Genomic DNA, 22,427 nt, shown 5'->3' with positions numbered 1-22,427 from the left:
TTGTTTGTATATATATCTTGTATATATATATATTGTATATATATATTTTTTTTCTTTTTACAGGAAAGAAAACACATCAAACTTGCGCGTTCATATTTTGTTATATCTGCTTTGTACATAATTTATTTTATTAATAAACTACACAGTAATGAGGGGTTAAAATCTCACAACTTAAGTAACTCACAACTTTTTTGTGGAGAGATGGACAGATTCACACACACAGGTCTGAATGACCATCAGTTGAACAATAATAACAGGCCATTCACACAAGAAAATAATGTTCTATTAGCTATTTGTTACGTTCAACACATAACTGCTGAACACGGTTTTAAACGGAAACGATGGTGCGTTAAAGACCATATTGAATTATGGCAGCCTGTTAGAAGGTCATTCTTTGTGTTCTTTTTGAAGAATTTTCGAAGCCTGCCCTGAACAAATCGGTATAAATAGGTGTTTAATACTGCAAAATACGCTCGATGTACACTCCCTGCCCTTTCCGTCCAGAATAAAAGAGAACATCCCAATCAAGTGAAGGCATTTGTGGAAACTGTGGTTCCTAATTACTACGATCCAACATTTGCCTCGCATTTCATATTGAAAAGACACACATTTCAGATGAAGGATAATCCAATTATTACCTCCAAAACTGTGATATGAACTATGTGCTTATTATTTCTATTGTAAGTATTAGGCTAAACATAGTTGCTGATCACTGTTGTTGTGCTATGATGTAATATTTACCATTATATAATCTGAGGAGTATAGAAAAGTTAATGAAAGTGTCACTCCACAATACAATAGCAAAATATATTAATATAGTATTTTTATGTTACATTAATCAGTATTTAGCACACCTTCCTAAGGAAAGGATGGACCAGAAGACATTGCAATTAATAAATGATATGTAGACACACTTGAAGAAGTTCCAGATCTATAATTGTGTTCTTATTATTTTTGTTATTTTGCCTTTAAATGTAAATAAACATGTGCAAACAATATACTTGCTCTTGTGAATTTATTTATTTACACTGATATGGATAGACACAGAGGAGATAAATTGTTGAATAAATTCTTTATTAATGTTTTCTTTATGTACAAAAAGTATTCTTGTCGCTTCATAACATTGCGGATGAACCACTGATGATGGACTATTCTGATAACCTCTTTCATACTTTTGTGGACCTTCACAGTGTATTTTACTCGGCAGTGAAAATGATAGTCATACCAACATTAGCTTGCTACTTGTTATGGTTCCCCTTAAAGGAATATCCACTGAAATACTTATATAGAGTTATTTACTTGACAGAGAAGTAAAGTGGAGTGATGTGTGATGACCCATACTCCATAATTTGTGCTCGTAAAAGAGCATAGGGCATAGAAGAAGGCATTGGTTTTTCCAATCCCCCCACTGACAATCCCTGCAGGAATTGAGACACAAACCTGCAACCTTTAAAAAAAATGCAAAGTAAAAACTTGATTATCCATTAATTCAAGGCATTTTTTCATTCAATAAACATTGTTAATTTGATTGTTTACTTTTTTTTTTTTTTTTGCAAGTTAATAAATTCTGTACAACCTACTTGTGAGTTTGCAGTGTTTTTACTGCATATAAGGTCTGTTAAAAATAACAAAAATACACACTTGACATAAATTGTGTAACTACAGGTGCTGGGCATATAATTTGAATATAATCAAAAAGTCCATTTATTTAACTAATTCCATTCAAAAACTTGTATATTATATTCATTCATTACACACAGACTGATTTATTTCAAATGTTTATTTCTTTTAATTTTGATGATTGTAACTGATAACTAAGGAAAATCCCAAATTCAGTATCTCAGAAAATTAGAATATTGTGAAAAGGTTCAATATTAAAAACACCTGGTGCCCCACTCTAACCAGCTAATTTACTCAAAAGGCCTTTAATCTGTCTCATTCTAGTCCTGTAGGCTACACAATCATGGGGAAAAATGCTGACTTGACAGTTGTCCAAAAGACGACCATTGACACCTTGCACAAGGAGGGCTTTAAGAATCACTACGCACAGATGTATGCAAGACATGGGTTTCAGCTGTTGCATTCCTTGTGTCAAGCCACTCTTGAACAAAAGACAGCGTCAGAAGCATCTCGCTTCAAAAAGGACTGGACTGCTGCTGAGTGGTCCAAAGTTATGTTCTCTGATGAAAGTAAATTATGAAGTAGAGGCACACAATCCATGTTGCCTGAGGTCTAGTGTAAAGTTTCCACAGTCAGTGATGGTTTGCGGTGCCATGTCATCTGCTTGTGTTGGTCAACTGTGTTTTCTGCGGTCCAAGGTCAGTTTTTCGGCATGGACGGTTTGTCAGCATTCTGTTCGCTCTGTCTGTCATCTTATCACAGGCTCAATTTTCCTTTCGACTAAGATATCTAAACCGGGGATTTTTCAGATCTGCCACTTTTTTGCTGGACCCATGATCACTCCTACCCTGCCAAACACGGCCGCTGAACACCAAAAAGCTTCATCGCGTCAGCTGCTCTTCTTGCCAAGCCACATATTGTTGCCAAAAGAAATCCCCGAGCTCGCCTCACTAGACAACACGATTGTCGCGCCAAGACCGGGCTCTCTTATAATGCTGGATCGCACCAGCAGCAGGCATTCAACCAGCCCGTCTCACCGCAGCAAGCCTCTCTCGCTTTTCCGGCCGTGGCGCAGTTCGATGCTGCCTCCACTAGCGGCGAAGACCGTGCGTTGTAGTGATGTGTCGTTCGTGAAAGAATCGTTTTTTTGTTTTTTTTTTTACGAATCTTTCAGGCGAACAAATCATTCTCGGTTTACTCTCATTAATGAAGAGTTTTCCAGAGTTGCCATCCACACTGAGCGAGTTTCATATGAACGAGATCTAGAGCTCTCATTGATGAACGAAAGGACAGGTACACATGTCGGTATATGATGTATAAGATACATGAGAGAGATATCTATAGAAAGCTTGACATGTCTTCTTTAAAACTAAATAAGTGCTGCTAACATATATTCTGTGATAAAGTAATCCATATGAAAACAACGCAATGTCCGTTTTTCATGTCTCCGTTCATTATATCTAATGTGACCACGCCCCCGCGCTATTCAGATTCAAACTGAAGCACGGCTTGAATACACCCACACAGAAGAAAAAGCAGCAAGACTGTTCAAGTTTTTTATTTTACTGTTTGCTTCGCGATGAGAGGAATAAGACATAATTCACCCCAAAAAGAAGTTGTGTGCGGAACAACCAATCAAACCTGACTATGTTAGTTGACCAATCAGAACACAGTATGCTACCGAAAGGTGGGGTTTAAGGAAACTGAATCTTTTGAACAGCTTCGCACGAACCGTTTGGGGATCTCTGAGAATTGAGGTAATTTTAAAATAATATTTTGACAAAATGACAATATTTTTTAACCTTGGATGGATTTAAACCTATTGTACAGGACTTATAAACAGTGATAGGAAGCTTAAAATTTTCATCTAACTGGCTCTTTAATGTTCAAATAGCATTTTTTTTACTCTTCAGTAGCTAACGTGAAACATACAGGGACATTGTTTATTGACAATTATGGGATTAAACATTAAAACGAAAAAGGAGTGCATCCAGTGAGTTTTTTTTCACACTTCTCCAACATTGCATAATTTGCAAAGAGATTTTTCCCCCCTCTAAAGTACTGCAAGCACTCATCTCTTTATGCTGAACGGCGTTCTTGTTTTGTTTTTGTGCGTTTTTGGAGACCTCTGGAGTTAAGTGAATGGAACTAATTTCAGTGGCTAGCTGTACCAAAGATATTGTGAGTGGGAGATCACAAATTCCAAATTTACCATTAGATCGTGAGTTCCCTGGATATTCTCGTTGCAACCCGTGAATCTTCAGCCATTTTCGGTGCATAGGCTACGCTAAAAATAGATCGATCTAACCTGAATGTTTAATGGCAAACATGTTGTAGATTATTGTCGATTTATTAAATAAGCTGTTTTCCAACAAAAGCCGTTTATTCAGCGTAGTGAAGCCTCCCCATAAATTGGCTGCAGGTGCATTTGCTGTTGTTCAATAGAACAGTCATTTGAAGGGGACAGAAACCAGCATTCAGCTTATTAGAAGTCACTGTGAAACTGATATTTGAAGGTAAAAAAATAAATAAAGCCTTGCTTTATTGTACCCCGTAGCTAAGTGAATGCAGAACCCTAAGCAGAAATAAATAGCTAACTCTTTAGAGATCTTAATCTTAAAAATGAAAAAGTGCTTCAGTTGTTTTTCCGTATTTTCATGTTTAAAGAAACTGTGTTCTAATACTTCCTAAAATAAACATGATCCACTTGACATGATTCAGTTTCTGCAGACAAGTCTATTCTTTTGTCAATTGTTTGTTGTTGCAATGATAAACAGAATCACTGGTGACACGGTATCCCAACTAATCATGTTTAGAAATATAGCTAACTGCGCAATAATATCTACAATTGATAATAATAATAATAACAATAATAACAATTTACGAATAATAATTACGATTACTTTACCAGCTAGCCAGTCTAGTTTTTTGTTGTTGTTGTTAATTACTTTTTTTTATAGAGATTGCTCTTACAAAGAACAACACAAATTTATATTTTACAGCTGAGCTTAGAAAAAAATTATTTACTATAGAAATGTCCATGACTTTAAGATTTTATTAATAACTCACAAATATCAGCTTATTATAATCAGTTTTCCCCGTTTATATGCACATCAGTAACCTGACTTTGGTCAAACATTGCGGATAGCTAAACGCGTGAGACGGCAGAATCATCCCACATTTTGTTCCGTAGAGCCGATATCCTGCCTATAAGCAAAATACGCAACACCAGGGGCCCCCTTGATCTCAAAGATTTAATTTTACTTTCGTTTTTGAATTTATAAAAAATAATTATATATATTTTTTAATGCGGTGCGCTGTCATGTACTGTGAATGTCGTAGTTACAGTCTTGCTCGAAATAAAAAAAAAAAAAAAAAAAAAAAAAACGAATTGAAAGCATATACCCAGCGGCGGAAGAGAGTTTCTCAAGCGCTTTCCGCAAACGCGATTCGACACGTAGTGAAACAGACAAATGCGTTTCATTGATTCTTTCATAACCACTCGTACCCCAACTACCCCAATTTACAAATTGTAAGTGGCCACTCCTTTTAATATCTCTAGATTAAGAAGTCTAATTTATAACTTTAAACCACTTTAAGAGAACTTGTTTATCAAATATCGTAATGAAATATATAAAAACTCCATGATTTCATGACTCTCTCTCTCTCTCTCTCTCTCTCTCTCTTATGAAGTTGTGATTGTTGAACACCTGGTGGCAGCACACAACAACATTTATTTTTCAACGTGTTCTTTAAAAAAAAAAAAAAAAAAAAAGATACTCATGAAATTCTCTTAGATATTAAAAAATGTAAAAATTACATTCATTTTAAAATGCTTATTATTATTATGCGCATTTCTGCTTCTTTATAAAATATGTTTCAATAATATGTTGAATTCTAGAATTGAAAGGGATTAAGTTCATCTTGGCCAGGAATATTGTATTTCTATATAATTATTATCTAATCCTCAGATCTTTTGTGGAACACTAGACGAACTAAGTTTGCCATCTATATTTTAGAACTGTGTGTACTTCAGCACTTACATTAGATGAGACCTACAGTAAACACTGACAGAGACTAGGTGAAAATCATATCTATCAATCAGTTTATAACTTTCGGCTTTCGGATACTGTTCTGTATAGTTTTTCCTGAACAAATATGCATGATTATGTCAGAATCTTCTGAGGTGAATTATATATTGTTTTGATTGTTCTTTGAAGTGATGGTCATCCATCCTGAATTCATAAAATACATCTAATGAGAGCTGGCTGCAGAAACATGGCAAATATCCATCAAACGGATCAATTACATTGATATTTACCCTGAACATTTATCTATGATCATTTAAACGTTCCGTGTCTCTTATTTCAATTCCTCTAACCTTTGTCTCACAAAGACACACATTTTACTATTGACATTAAATCCATCTGATAGGACCAACCACAGTAATCTTTGGTTTTAGTTGCCATTTAGAGACAGGAAATCTGATATCCACAGATGTAAATAATGGAACACTTTCTATGTTTTTAAGTTTGTCATTACAAACATTACAGTACAAAGGCTTGACTCACTTTAATATGGAATCGTCCTTTATTTTAGGCATCAAAGAAGCATTCCTTATTAAAGCTAAATGGAATGCAGTTTGTCCTGAATTTAATGCTAGACCATGTGGATAACAAACTCTAAACTGACAATTAATCATTCTTGTTGACAAGTGTTGGATTTGTAAACATAGCCAGCCGTTTGAGAGAGGCTTTGAGGCAGTCAAGGTGGAGACATTGAAAATAAGACAATGAATGAGCTTATACAGGGTGAGGCTAAAATCTCTCGAAGTGAAACAAGGTTGCTGAACGCACAAGACACATTGTCATTTTATCCTACATACCAGGGTTTACTGCACATGTGCACATCAATATTGCGTCCCTTTTCTCATGCTGAACACCAATATTGAATGTATCTGCATTACTGTAAGTGTACGTTTAGGGTTGGGGTAGGTTTAGGCTATAATAAAACACAATCTAATATGTAGAAAAAATTATTTATTGTTGGTATCCTGTAGCTGTACCCCTTCTAGCTACAATATAAAAATAAAAAAGAGGGCACCCACTCCCTAGAACTTCCTGTTTTGGTATGTTATAATATATATATTGAAAACAGAGAATATGTTTCCACAAGTGGTATCAAAATAAATACAGAAAGAGGGGTGGACAACCTGACTAGTGGTTGGGAAGACATACAAAATATGTACTGTATACAGAATAAAATTACTCTGTAGAACAAAACACCCCAACCCTCAAATTACAATTGAGGGTTGACCCCATACATAATGCATGATATGTTCGAGGGAGTTTTTCCACTGACTTTAAAGCTTGTGAAACTCATAAACAAAAGCATAATTGAGCTAAATGAAGAGCTTCAAAAAACAATGTTTGACAGCTACTCAGAAATGGTGTCAGTAACTCAGGAGGTCGGAACGGGCGAACATTTAAACAAAACTAATAATCAAATAAACAGAAAATGAAAGTAAAAGCAACAGTCCCTCACGGATGAAACATAATAAAACAACAACATAAACAGTCCCTGTATCCCAATGTTCATACTATCCATCCTAAATAGTATGTGAGATTAAAATAAGTATTTCTCAAAGCTTAGTATGTTGAAAAGAGTATGCCAGAAGTCCCCGGATGGTCTACCATTTCAAATAGATTTTTTATGGTTTTGATGGGATGGCAGATATAAAAAAAAAAAAGAATAAAAAGAGGAAAAGTTTTTAAAATGAAACATTAAAACATTAAAATGAAGGGTTACGATAAGGCAAGACTGTGTAAATACTGGAGCAGCTTTTCAGCAATGGAGAGAACTCAAGGAGTGTAAGGGAATTGGAATGCTATCACTTATGGATCGGCTACTCCTAAGGCGATTGCGAATTGACAGTGTGATCGACCGCTATATAAACCGGCTTGTAGTGCCATTCATCAGATTATTCTCCTTCAGCCACAAGGATCATCTCTTCGCTGACTCTTCTGCAAAAAGAAGCAGTGGATGCAAAACTAGCTCTACTCACCACCAAGGATGAAGCTGAGGCGGCGATGTAGGGTAGCTTTGTTTCATCAAGAGAAAAAAAGGCTAAAAGGAAAAAACAGCTGGGCAGCAGATCTTTTCCAGCGGGCCCGGGCAGTGACACGTCAGCTCAGCGCCGGAATGCCCCCCAAAACAGCTCGCCTTCATTCCTCACCTCTTCAAACACCTCTGAGATATGGAGTTTCATTTTCAGTGTCCACTCTCAGGCAGATGGGAATCTGTGTATTGAACTACCTTGACGATTGGCTTGTTCTAGCCAGATCAGGAAGAAAACTGCACGTTCACAAAGAGCTGCTGCTCAGTCACTTAGAGTGCCTAGGGTTGGTCCTCAACCCGTGCAAGAGCCAGTTGTTGCCCAGATGATGAACTGTCTTTCTGGGAACGGTTCTAGACTCCAACCTTATATGGGCATAGATCTCACCGGATTGATCCCTGACATTACAGTGATTGATGGCTTCCCTCAAACCGGGGACGACACACCCCCTGAAGGTTTTTTAGAGACTGCTTGGCCGCCTCTGTAACTACACTGGGTCTGCTCCAAATGCAACCCCTCCAATTTTGGCTAAAAGCCAGAGTCCCCACCCATGCTTGGCGGTTGATCACTGCTGTATCGAAGCTGTGGCCCCCTGGAGGATCATCCACCTGTTTCAGACAGGTGTGGGGATGGGTGTGGCCCCCAGAAGGAAAGTGATCACAACAGATGCATCCAGCTCCAGGTGGGGCACGCTGTTAGAGGGCAATACGGCATTCAGCTCCTAGACAGATCAGCAGCGATGCCTACATATCAATTGCCTTGGAAATGTTGGTGGTCTTCTTGAATTCCTTCCTTCCAGCTAACAAATGCCACCACGTCGTGGTCCATTTGGACAACATGACAGTTGTGTCTTATATCAATCAACAAGGAGGTCTCAGGTCTCAAGCCTTATACAGATTGGTTGGTCACCTACTTCTCCGGACCCAGAAGGAACTCCTCTCGCTAAGGGCAGTTCATATGTAAGGCAAGATGAACCTGGGAGTGGACATGCTGTCCAGAGGCAAAGTAGCCCCGGGCAATTGGAAGCTACATCCTCAGACGGTACAGCGAATTTGGGCGGTCTTTGGGAAGGCAGAGGTTGACCTCTTCGCCTCGGAAGACAACTCTCATTGCCCAACATTTTTCTCTATACAGAGAGATGCTCTGGGCCAGTATGCATTTTCTACTATCACCGGGAGTTAGCATACACCATTCTTGAGGCAAAAGAGCTCTAATGGTCAGTTTTCCTTAATAGGGCTGCAATCTTAAGGCTAGAAAATATAACAGCCGTTTAACCTACAAACAAAATACTTCAGAAATCATATTCCTGGATCATCAAATTTGACCTTTGTGGAAATATTTTGTTACAAAATAAATAAATAATAAAATAAAAGTTACAAATAAAATGAAAATGACTGAAAGACTAGTCTGTTTATTAAGTAGCCTACAGTACTCATCTTATTGTTGTGGGCATTATATATGGGTGAGGGTTAATTGTTGTGAACCCAAGAGGTCCTAGTGGAAATATTACAGATAGGTAATGCCTTTCCTCCAATGCACAATTGCTGAGTTTTTGTCTCAAGAACAGGAATCATCAAATTCAGCTCTCAATTTAATAAATACAATAACTTTTGACTCCGACCAGCTAATAAATGAATCTATTCACATTTTTTAAGATCCCTGACTCTTAACATTTGTTTCACTAGCTATACGAGTAAATTAAAACACAATACTTAGAGTAGAGCTTTACACATTTGGCTCCCAAACTCTGGAATAGCCTTCCTGATAATGTTCGGGGTTCAGACACACTCTCTCTGTCTAAATCTAGATTAAAAACGCATCTCTTTCGCCCAACAATCGAATAATGTATCTCTTAAATTGTGAGTGTAGTTGCATCTGATCAAATGCACACTCTTATTCTTTACCTTGGGTTAAACTAATTAATTCTACTTTGTTGGATCAGCAGCTATGCTAATGATGTCTCTATTTGTTTCTATGTTTTGCCACGGGATTTACATCTCGTGGTAACAAGGATTTACACAAGCTCCAGTCTGGATCCAGAACACCTGAGAAGAGATGATGCTGACCCTCAGAGGAACCCAGATGATGCGAACCCTGAATCAACAAACAAAACTAACAAATATTGCTACAAGTGTGACTGCATCATATAATAATTATTAATAATATTAATAATGTTCATCGTCTGGCTGACTACGTCTTATATCATTTTTTTCTAAAAATCCTGTACTATTAAATATTTTAGAAACAATTTTCTGTAAAGTTGCTTTGTAACGATTTATATTGTAAAAAGCACTATACAAATTAACTTGAATTGAATTGAACTTACATTTCTAAGTGTATCCATTGGCCTCCACAGAACCATCACCCACTAATTTGTTTGAATAAAAGTCCCGTCACCACTGGTGTGCTATGAATTCTGGCATAGGATAGACTGCGAGGGATCTATCGGATGTATCCTTAATTTGCAGAAAAAACAGAGGGTGCATTTGAAGTTGTGTTCAAATTGTGGCTGCCTTCATGCTGCGGTGATACACTAAAATAGAGAAGACTTTGACTATGCGTGTAAACCTTGTATGTAGTATACATAAGAACATGGAACAATACATTTATTAATCAATGGTAATTTAAGTTAATAAAAAGACAATCGTTCAGTCTTTGTTGCTGTTACGTGACATAGTGGTGTCTGAGTCCTAAACTATTTAAGGATAACAATTTAATTGATGTTCAACAAATAAAAAACATAATGATAAAGCTTGGCTTAGTGAACATTAGATCCCTTTTGGAATGCTGGGAGGCATGACCACAGAGTTGGATACAAATGCGGGCGTACAATCCAGAATGTGACAAAAGATTTATCCAATAAACAGGCAAAGGTCAAGGCAGCGTCAAACAATCAGAAAAACAAGTAAACAGTCCAGAGATAAAAAAAAAAACAAACAAACACAAAAGACAAGACAAGGAACCACATGGAAAAAACAACAAAAAGAACATAGGAACTCAAAAATGCTACAAGCAAACAATAGCCAGTGGTGTGTGTGGATGAGGGCGAGACAGGTGAAGGCAATTAGTAATTATGAGTCCGGCAAAGGATTATGGGAAATGTAGTCTGTAAGAGTGTGCCAAGAGTGGTGGGTGTAGTGCCAAGATTCAGGGGTGGAGTGCACTCTGGTGAAAGCTAGGTAGCACAGGATCTGGGCAAAGTTTAATCCACCACACAAGACAATACTTCTTTATAAATGAAACAAGAATTTATTGAGCTACTCTATTACATGGATCTAAAACCTAATGAACACACACATACATACACACACACACAGGGTTACTGAAGAGGATGATAATGGATTTGAATGAAGTCCCAGGAGTAAGTTATTCATTTGATCGCACAAAGAAAATCACAAAAGCAGAGATATGCCTCATCTTTACTGCTTAAGATCAATTTGCACTTATTTTAGCAAGAAATGAAGTTTGTTTGTTTTACTTGCATTTGCGCTGAAAATCCTCGTCTAAGAGAAATCAGACCTTTCTGAAAAGGTCAAAGTTTAATCCACCACACAAGACAATACTTCTTTATAAATGAAACAAGAATTTATTGAGCTACTCAATAAATGAATAACTTACTGAAAATCCTCGTCTAAGAGAATCCCCGTGCCTTGGATTGGTTGCAGATCTGCCATTTGGATGACGTCTTTTGAGAAAACCCTCCTGGTTATTGGTTGGTTGCCTGGTTTCGCTGTTTGCAAGACTTTGAAGATTCTGAGTGTTTTGAGTTCTGGATGACAAGAACGCTAGCAGCGTCTTAAAATAGGTATTTCAAGCCATGAACTTAATAGTTCCGGCATTGGGGTTTTATCCAAGCGGATTTGGTCCATCCCACGACACGATCTTCCAATCGTCTTGTTGCAAGATGGAGCATGCATTCCAACATGATGCTCCAACTTATCACATGGGGAAATATATTTGGAGGCTTTTGTTTAATAACTCTTATAACATGTCATACAACACACACCATTCAAAATACTATCTTTTCATTCATTTCACAGTCTTGCAAAGATCGGGTCCACACAATCTGAACATTGTTCCCCTTTAGCTAATCATTAATGGTGTTCAGATTGTGTAGTTTATTTGTGTGTCTGTTCACTGAGGTTCTACAAAGGGAAGAATTTGTTGGTCATCTTTTGCTGTCCTGAAAAAAACATATCAAAACAAATAATGTTAACCTTATCACCAACCCAAACCCTAAATTTAGAATTTCTACACCAATAGCAGCATAACAATAGCAAAAATAATGACTATGTTTTCAAAACATAAATTGGCAAGGAATTCTATAATATGCAGTGGTGGACGAAGTACACAAATCAAGTACTTGAGTAAAAGTACAGATACGTATAATAAAATATAACTCCAGTAAAAGTAAAAGTACTCCTTTTTCAATTTTACTCAAGTGAAAGTACAAAAGTACTCAATTTTTTATGTACTTAAGTAAAAATTATTTTTTAAATAATCCTACTGCTCAAAATACCTGGGATTTTTTCCCAAAATAACCACTATATGGAGTCAAGATGTATTTTTGTTGTTGATATGGACTACACTGACGAGAGTAATGTTCACTGTGAAGCTTACACTGTGATGTACCTGAGAGAAAACAGAGATGATGACCATCTGATTTTCACCAGTAAGAACAAAGTATTTTAAAGTTTGTTGTTTTACAGAATATCACAGTTATATATGAAGATTTTAAGGAAAATATAATTATATTTTCATAATGATTTTTTCCTTCTTATACCTTGTCTGGGGTGTAAAAACACCCCTGGCCAAACGGGGTGCATCTCTTCCCCTCTTTGATAATTACTGTAGTAACCATGTTCTGAACATCACATCCTTTCTTTTCTCCTCAGATGTAATCTATCTATCTATCTATCTCTCTCTATATATATATATATATGATATATAGGAGGTAGACATTTAGCATCAGCTACAATATTTGCTTATTTTCAGTACAGTTATGAATAACGTCCTTAATAACAAATGGATGAAAAGTTTAGAGCTCTTCTGATGATTAAGTCTAGAGTGTGTCCACCTTTGTGTGTGGGCCCATGTACATGCTGAATCGACAGGTTAAAAAAAGCCTCAAGTCCAAATATTCATTTATCACCAATTAACTGTTTGACAAACACTTCCTGCTTCGATGTCCAGATGTGAATTAAAAAAAAATCTCAAACATGCTCCGATGTCCCAATCTGAATCAACCGAGTTGCGAACATGCTCCGAAGTGGCGATCTGAACAGGCTCCGAAGTGCTGATCTGAATCAACCGAGATGCGAAAAGGCTCCGAAGTCCCGATCTGAATCAACCGAGATGCGAAAAGGCTCCGAAGTCCCGATCTGAATCAACCGAGTCACGAACATGATCCGAAGTCCCGATCTGAATCAACCGAGTCGCGAACAGGCTCCGAAGTACCGATCTGAATCAACCGAGTCGCGAACAGGCTCCGAAGTGCCGATCTGAATCAACCGAGTCGCGAACAGGCTCCGAAGTGCCGATCTGAATCAACCGAGTCGCGAACAGGCTCCGAGGTGCCGATCTGAATCAACCGAGTCGCGAACAGGCTCCGAAGTCCAGATCTGAATCAACCGAGTCGCGAACAGGCTCCGAAGTGCCGATCTGAATCAACCGAGTCGCGAACAGGCTCCGAAGTGCCGATCTGAATCAACCGAGTCGCGAACAGGCTCCGAAGTCCCGATCTGAATCAACCGAGTCGCGAACATGCTCCGCAGTGGCGATCTGAACAGGCTCCGAAGTCCCGATCTGAATCAACCGAGTTGCGAACAGGCTCCGAAGTCCCGATCTGAATCAACCGAGTCGCGAACAGGCTCCGAAGTGGCGATCTGAATCAACCGAGTCCCGAACAGGCTCCGAAGTCCCGATCTGAATCAACCGAGTCGCGAACAGGCTCCGAAGTGCCGATCTGAATCAAATGAGTCGCGAACATGCTCCGAAGTGCCGATCTGAATCAACCAAGTCGCGAACAGGCTCCGAAGTGCCGATCTGAATCAACTGAGTCGCGAACAGGCTCCGAAGTAAATAAATCGCTAAGAGGAGTGAAGTTTCCTACCTCTCTGCTGTGTTTGGTCCTCACGCGCGTCTGACGCTCTGCGGCGCGTCTTCGCCCCTCACACGCGCATTTACAGCGCTAAATTAATCATCTTTGCTAATTATTATACATTTACTTCATTATCAGCTTCAGGTACTTCATTTATTATTGTTCAATTAACTGTTTGAAACAAAAAAAGGTTGTATTTCAGTAATAATTCTAAATTATCAAAATAAAATATATAAAATAATGGTTTCTATTTTAATATCCTTTAAAATATAATCTATTTGCTGTATTTTCAGCATCATTCCTCCAGTCTTCAGTGTCACATGATCTTTAGAAATCATGAAAATATGATGATTTATTATTAGAACTATTAATAGTTGTGCTACCAAATATTATTTTGGAATCTGTGATACTTTTTTCAGGATTCAGGATAAAAAGTTAAAATTAAATAAATAAACTTGAGTAAAAGTACAGATACGTATAATAAAATATTACTCCAGTAAAAGTACTCCTTTTTCAATTTTACTCAAGTAAAAGAACAAAAGTACTCAATTTTTTATGTGCTTAAGTAAAAAAGTACTCAAAGATAGATGTTTGCAATTTTATATAGGCTAATTTAATTTTATATTAGCACTTTTATATATATATATATATATATATATATATATATATATAAGATATATTTTTGTTGCTGATATGGACTTGTGTTTTAAAGTGTTTTAAAGTTTGTGGTTTTACAGAACATCACAGTTATATATGACATGATAATAAGGCCTGAAGTTAGGAAGAACATTTTAAGGAAAATATAATTATATTTTCATGATTTTTTCCTTCTCAAACCTTGTCTGTGGTGTAAAAACACCCCTGGCCAAACGGGGTGCATCTCTTCCCCTCTTTGATAATTACCGTAGTTACCATGTTCTGAACATCACATCCTTTCTTTTGTCCCTAGATGTAATCTATATACATATATATAGGTGGTTGAATAAAAATATTTGGACATTATTCATAAAAATTACCTCAAGTTAGCACCAGCAAGCTTGTTAGCTAGACATTTAGCATCAGCTACAATATTTACTTATTTTCAGTACGGTTATGAATAAACATTCATGTCTGTCTAACGTTACTCGTCTAGTTAATCCAAACAATATACGTATAACGTTACTGTTGATACACAATATAAAAACAGACGTCATGGTAGCATTTTAATAAAACTGTTAATATTACAGTAGCGGGGAATTTGGACATGCATGAGTTATTTTATTTAATCTTTGTTAGTTTAAGGTTATTTTATTTTTTAACCTAAAACACAGAGACGCTGATTGATGTGTCTGCATCGTTTGCACTGGAGCATTTCAGTGGGCTTAAACAGATCACTCTTTACAGCGGATTTAGTTCACAAACAACTGACAATTTTGACCTAAATATGATTTTCAGTTACAATAATCAATCCTAAATTTCGACATTAATAACTTAATTTTAGCAACATCAGACGCACGCACGCTCACAAGATCTGCCGGTTCTTACTTCTGGAGACTCGCACTAAACGGTTCATTTGAATCAGTGAGTGGTCGACTCCAGAACAGCTGCAATCGGATCATTCTAATTCGTAAACGAATCGTTTGGTGCGATTCGCGATCCGATTAAAGTTTATTTTGAAAAGACTCAGTTCGTTCATGATGAATCAGACACCGCTTCTGCGTGTCGGAGCACGTGATATATTATAGGGAGTAACGATATGTTTTATGAAATGTAGTGAAGTTAAAAGTACGATCTTATGGTTTGGAATGTAGTGAAGTAAAAGTAAAAGTTACTCAAAATAAAACTTCTCCAGTAAAGTACAGATACTTGAAAAATTTACTTAAGTACAGTAACGAAGTAAAGCTACTCCGTTACTGTCCACCACTGATAATACGTACAGCACATAGTCTTCTAGTTTGTACTTGACTAACTGGGGCCCACGTCAGGACGCAGACAAACTGGCTAAACCGACCGTCTGCTATCCGCCTCAAGTCACAGAAGTCAGGTATTTCTCAGCACAGAGACTTCTTCACCTACACATCAGACTTTAGAGACTGTTTTTTCACAGAATCTTTTATTTTAAATATAACACAATTTTTTTTTTTAAACAGAAAAGAGAAATTCTTACATGTTTGAAACAAGATGAGGATGAGTAAATGATGAAAGATTTTCATGCTTTGGTAAACAATTTCTTTAAAAGTTGTTTTTATTTTTTATGAACTAAAGCCTTGCCTGACTAATATCAATACCGTTAGTTATCGCCCTCTGTACACCTGAATTTTGTTTTCCAAGTACAGTTGCATCATGGTGTCGAATTCAAAGCTGCCACTATGAGCACCAGTACGAATTTTATGTGAGGTTTTCTCAAAGTAGTGGTACCAATTTCCATATTGGTCTGCACCAAACCCAAACGTGGAAACCTGGACAAAAAAAGAAGGAAACATTTCTATACAATAATATGGAAATAAAAACGAGAATGGAGGGGAGCGGGATTTACCTGATCACAGACATGCAGGGCAAATATAATAGCGAGGAAGCCAGTGGATGGATATTTGGCACGTTTCAGCAACCAAGTCTCATGGACATACTTGATGAAAGCTGGATGTAGAATCATCACCTATGATAACAACACACATTAATAATCACCATTATGTACAATGACTAAAGGAGGTTTCTGAAGCAAGACACTTCCTACCCTATCTAAATATTAGTAACCGTAATGAATAATAATTTAGCCTAAATTACTTAAGACATCTTTAGTAATTTACCGCACTACCAGATAATAACGACAGCGGGTACAGTTCTCAGCGGAGTGGTGTGCTTGCATGCTCATATTATTCATTATTATTATTATTATTATTATTATTATTATTATTAATTACAGTTATTATTATTAGTATTATTTTAGAACAACGTGAAGAGAGCTTGCACAGCTGTTGTTTATATTGCTGTGTGTAACCTGTGGAAGTAACATTATTTTTTATGATTGTTTTTTAAAGGCTACTACGAACACCTTTTTCCCAACTTTATCACAAAATAAGGCAGGAAATATATTTTATAGTTTCTATACTAAATTATATGTCAGTCAGTACTGCATTATTCATATCGTTTTTGTTTATTATTATTTCTCTCTCGCACAGAAAGCTCAAAATGGACCAGAAGTAATAATTATGATATTCTGGAAATCCCTTATATGGACAAAATCATCCAGCTATAAGCTGAGCTGAATAAAAAGAAACCATTTTACTGATAAAACATGAAGAAAACAACACGATTGCGACATTTTCACTTTCTGTTTGTCAGCATCAGGTCAATGTATCATTGGCTTTCCATGGGAGATGTCCTATCAGGTCATCATGAGGTTACACTATAATAGGCTCTCCATGGGGTGTTATTGTATTGTTTGGAGCACATTTGTTACCAGGTTTAAAGGTCTGGAGCCTGTAACATTATGGTAGTTGAACAAATTCAGAGTTACAGGAATAGTTTTGAGATGACAAAACCAAACCACTCCAATCCGACTTTGTTTGTACCATGATGCTGAACATCAGCCTTCTTTGTCAACTCTGGATTTGATCCCGAGTTTGTGGGGTACTTGCATATGAATCTGAACTATAATTGCTTGTGAGTTATGGATTAATATAAATCAAAATAATTATAGATATCATATATAACCATTATAAGTAATTATTATTAAAGCCAAACAATTTTCTTGTTCATTTTTATATCGTGACCTTGAATTTAGGTAAAGAGAAACTGGGGGAGTGACATTTTTGTGTGTCAGACATGTGTCACTTTGCTCACACCTGATCAGATCTTCCACCCAAGATCATAACCTGCCCTGAAGCACCTGCTGTGCAGTGTAATTTACTATGGCAATGTACTCCACTAAAACACAAGCCACTTTCATGGTACTTAAAACCCAGGATTGGTGAATGTTGAATGTTTTTGTTGAGCCCTGTCTTTATATAATGATTGACAAGTTGACGGCTTGGAATGCATTTTCAAATCCACATCGACTTAAACTACATGTGCAACAGTTTTTACTTGGACATGTTAAAAATATTAAATGAATTCGGGCAAAGTTTGAATTGTAATTTTGCAACTAGTGCAGGAAATGGCAAATGTAAATTATATAATGGAATTTTGATTTTGCACTAAACGTTGCTTATGTATGGGAGAATGTACATTTATATACAGAAATAGATTGCCATTTTGCATAACCCATAAAATTTTAATTCAATAAGTTTTTTTATTATGCAAAATCTTTTACCTTTTTGTAAGGTCAATGTAAATTTGTATGCTCCATTTCTTAAAAAGACCAGAGCGTTGTTTTTTTTCTTTCACTGAATGATAATTTGTTTCTATGAATCAACCATAACCAATTATTTTTTATGATGTGTAAATAAGTTGACTTTACAATCAATGTGCTCATAGTAATAAAACTACTACTAAAGTTTTTTTCTTTAATGAATAGATAATTACAAATGCATTTAAGTAGTTTTTTTTTCTTTTTTTTTTATAATGTAAAAACTCTAAACATGTACAGTAGAGTATATAGGATACTGGCACTTGTGAAATGCCCTGAAAATCAACAGTTCTCATAAAGCACAAAATTGGTTCTGTCTAAAAGAATGTTTTGCAAAAGTGTGAAATAGTTCAATAACACTCCCACAGATTCCAAAAACACCCATCTTTAACAAGCTCCAGGTGTATGTTGTGCAAGATGACAGTCCTAATTAGGGATTTTTTTAACAAGGGCATTTGGCAGGATTTTGCATGTAAGTTATGTGTTGCATGAATGACACTGGTAATCCAAGGCCTTCATGTGCACATGCTAAAAATTTTAAATTCTCACTTACCTTATGTCTGTTGGCTTTTATGCTTGTCCTTACTCTTTTGTAAGTGCTATAAAAGACAAGAAAAGAGCAAAATGAAGAGATACATGAATAATAAGCCACCACCCAATTAAGATATGATCTCCACAAGAGGATGAATTTTTTGGTCATCTTTTGATGTCCTGGAACAACAATTTTAACCTTATCACCAACCCAAATGTTAAATTTAATAGCAGCATAACAATAGCAAAAATAACGACTTGTTTTCTACAAAACGTATGGCACATAGTCTTCTCGTTTGTATTTGACTAATTGGGGCTCACGTCAGGAGGCAGACAAACTGGCTAAACCAACTGTCGGCTATCCGCCTCAAGTCACAGAAGTCAGGTATTTCTCAGCACATGTACTCTTTCACCTACATATCATAATATAGAGACTGTGTGTTTTCCCCAAACTAGCAAAAAAAAAAAAAAATCAAAAACAATTTAAGGGTAACAACTGAATTGTTTAACAAATAAAAAAACTTATATAATTCAGATAAACATCTGATTAATCTTGACTTAATGAATATTAGGCATTGGGATTAGTGTTATATACATTTTGCACTCTCTAAGGGTCAGACAAAATGTGTCAGGACCTTACTCAGTGTCATACTTCAGACAATACGGTTACATGGAATTGATGTTAATGGCATTGAAATTCTGCAGCAGAGTGATGCAGAATGATCCAATATCATTATCTAGTATTGCGTATCGTGTATGAGACCGGGAGGCTAACAGCTCATCCAGAGCCAACCTGAGGAAGGGTATCTGCCAGGCCAAACTCACACATAAACAGAGGATCCCTGGCATATGTGGCAAGGCATACAAACTATCACAGACTACAAACCACCCAGCACCATGTCTCCCCTCAGCTCTGCCTCCCTCATTGACGAGCTCCATCACTTTATTGCTCGTTTTGACCAAAATAATAAGAAGGTCTCCCTCAAAGCTGAGCTTCCACCCAATGTACTGCCTCTCACCTCAGATGTTTACTCCACTCGGTGTAAGGTGAATGCATGGAAGGCAGCTGTCCCTGACCGAATACCTGGTTGTGTGCTTAAAGCCTGTGTGGAGCAGCTGGCTGAGGTCTTCACAGACATTTTTAATCTGTCCCTGGTCCCCACTAATTTCAAACCCTCCACCATCGTGCCATTACCAAAGCACTCCAATACCTTGGCCCTTAATGACGTTCGTCCTGTCGCACTCACTCCTATCATAGCCAAGTGCTTTTCAGAGGCTGGTTGTACCCCATTTGAAATCCTGTCTCCCTGCTACACTAGACCTATTCCAATTTGCCTATCGCCACAATAGGTCAACAGAGGACGCCATCTCTACGACACTTCACTCTACCCTCACCCACCTGGACAGTAAAAAATCTAGATTTTCTGACGAACAGACCTCAGTCTGTTAAGTTAAATAACTTCTCCTCCTCCTCCATCATCACCCTGTTCCACAGGGCTGTGTACTGAGCCCTCTTCTGTACTCCTTATTCAACCATGACTGTGTTCCTGTTTATGGCTCCAACGCCATAATCAAATTCGCAGATAACACCACAGTGGTAGGTCTGAAACAGTAGACAAAGAAGATCATTGTGGATTTCAGGCGAACTAGAAGTTTTGCACCCCCCCCCCCATCTAAAGCACAGTAAGCTTTATATGAAAATATTATTGCACTACTGATATTGTGCATAGAATATATTAACAATACCACTGTACACTGAACATACTCCATTTATTACCACCATTCTTACGTTGCTGCTGTTCACAATGTACATATAATCCTACATTGCATTGCTATTTATATTCTGAACATACATTTACATTTTGTGCACTTTTGGTTAGATCCTAACTGCATTTCATTAGCTCTGTACTTTTACTCTGCATATTGACAATAAAAGTAGAATCTAATCCAATCTAATCTAAAAACTGCTAGATCTGCTTTCTTTTTTGTTTGTCTTAGAAGAAAACTACGGAGCCCCGCACATGACATGCAGTAAAAATAAATTGTGCACACAATTTACTAATGCATTCCCTCAATGTACTAAAACGTGCACAAGATTACTATTGTGCTCCCTCGATTTACTTTTGTGTTCCCTCGATTTGCTAAATCGTGCACACAATTTAGCAAATTGAGGGAAAAAATTAGTAAATTGGTCACACAATTTATAAATCGGTCACACAATTTATAAATCGAGTTAACAAAATAGTAAATTGAAGGAACGCAATGGTGCACGTTATAGTACACTGAGGGAGCAAATAAGTAAATCATGCACACGATTAAGCCTAATATTTTTTCATGCATGTCGTGTGCGGGGCTCCGTAGAAAACAAACACAACCCCAAGCATTTATTCAATACAGTGGCTAAATTTATGAAAAATAAAGACTTTTCTTTACAGACATTTCCAAACAGCAGTAATTAAACTTCTTTACTTCCAAGATAGATACTGTTAGAACAAATTCTGACCATGCAGCAATTAGGTACAGTATTGCATCAGATAGTCCACTATAGATCCCCTAAGGAACATTTCTGCTCATTCTCAAAGCTGGATGACTATTAATTTCCTATTGCTTAATTCAGAAAAAATAAAATAAAAATGAGGTTATAATTATTGGACCAAAAACCTCAACTTGTAGTAACCTAAAGCACTGTCTAACTGGCTGCTCTATCAATTCTTCATCATAAGTTATGAACCTAAGTGTGCTATTTGATAGCAATCTTTCCTTTGAAAAACATGTTTCTAGCATTTGTAAAACTGCATTTTTCAAGTTACATCCAATGTCAAATACAGAAATGTTAATTTATGCATTCATGACCTCAAGGTTAGATTATTGAAATGCTTTACTGGGTGGTTGTTCTGCATCCTTAATAAACAAACTTCAGCTAGACCAAAATGCAGCAGCTAGAGTTTGTCAACTCTGCTCTGGCTCCCTATTGAACATTGTATAGATTTTAAAATTATTTACTTTAAAATGTATTTACTAAATGGTTTAGCTCCTCAGTACTTGAGCAAGCTCATATAGCATTGTACTTCTTCACGTTCGCTGCGATCTAAAAACTCACATTATTTGAAAATACTTATATTACTTATAATATAAAAATCAACTGCAGTGAGCAGATCCTTTTCCTATTTAGTCGAGACCATGTCAACTAGATGAGAGACTAAGAGACAGATCTCCTGTGAAGACTGCATCAACTTGACAGTGGGGCGTGTCGACAAGACATGTAAATTGCTGCCCTGGACTCTGTATATTCCTTGGAGGTGTTTTCTTATTCAAATAGCTAGTTATCTAAAAACTGGCTGTAATTTGAAACCGTTTGCTGGATGCCTCCATTTCAAACTGAGACAGCATATTACAAACTGGCTGCATGTTTCCTTCGCAGTTTTTCTGAGCTGGCAGACACACAAGAAACCTAAATAAATGGGAAAAAAAAAGCTAAACAAGTGAAAATTTCATCCGATATCCCCTGTAAAAATAAAGGTTCAAAAAGGGGGGTTTTGGGATCCCCAAAAACAAATAAATCAACAACACAGCTCCATGTAAAGTTTGATAATGGAATCATCAATACCATAAAGAGCCTTTATTTTTTAAGAGTGTAGATCAGCCACTTGAGAAACCTTGCTCAATCATCCATTCTCACCGTGTGATGTTCTTAGTGGTAAAGGCACTGATGAGCCACTCCATATCCAGAATCT

The 22,427-nt window shown here is 36.9% G+C and overlaps 1 protein-coding gene and 1 long non-coding RNA gene across 4 annotated transcripts in view; both read right to left on the bottom strand.

Annotated features, from left to right (window-relative positions):
* Nucleotides 1-9,063: 9,063 nt before the first annotated feature.
* On the bottom strand, nt 9,064-13,121 carry LOC127934848 (uncharacterized). Its single transcript, XR_008147915.1, has 3 exons — nt 11,354-13,121; nt 10,062-10,191; nt 9,064-9,829 (listed from the first exon to the last, which is right to left on the bottom strand). It is a non-coding gene; the product is annotated as an uncharacterized LOC127934848 (long non-coding RNA).
* Nucleotides 13,122-15,910: 2,789 nt separating this feature from the next.
* Nucleotides 15,911-22,427, bottom strand: part of LOC127935480 (CMP-N-acetylneuraminate-beta-galactosamide-alpha-2,3-sialyltransferase 1) — a 10,037-nt gene continuing 3,520 nt past the window's right edge. For 2 of the 3 annotated variants that reach the window (XM_052533387.1, XM_052533388.1), the window contains exons 4-7: nt 22,373-22,427; nt 18,716-18,761; nt 16,351-16,470; nt 15,911-16,273 (exon numbers count right to left, since the gene is read on the bottom strand). The exon at nt 22,373-22,427 is cut by the window's right edge and continues 125 nt beyond it. In XM_052533387.1, the coding sequence (XP_052389347.1) occupies nt 16,109-16,273; nt 16,351-16,470; nt 18,716-18,761; nt 22,373-22,427 (386 nt within the window). In that variant the 3' untranslated portion in view covers nt 15,911-16,108. The remainder of the gene's footprint in view (nt 16,274-16,350; nt 16,471-18,715; nt 18,762-22,372) is intronic. The other variant, XM_052533389.1, reaches the window with a different exon arrangement.

The sequence above is a fragment of the Carassius gibelio genome, chromosome A19 (genome assembly GCF_023724105.1).
Source record: "Carassius gibelio isolate Cgi1373 ecotype wild population from Czech Republic chromosome A19, carGib1.2-hapl.c, whole genome shotgun sequence".
NCBI classification, from domain to species: Eukaryota; Metazoa; Chordata; class Actinopteri; order Cypriniformes; family Cyprinidae; genus Carassius; species Carassius gibelio.
The sequence above is the reverse complement of the archived record's forward strand: the minus strand, read 5'-3'. Positions and strand labels throughout refer to the sequence as shown.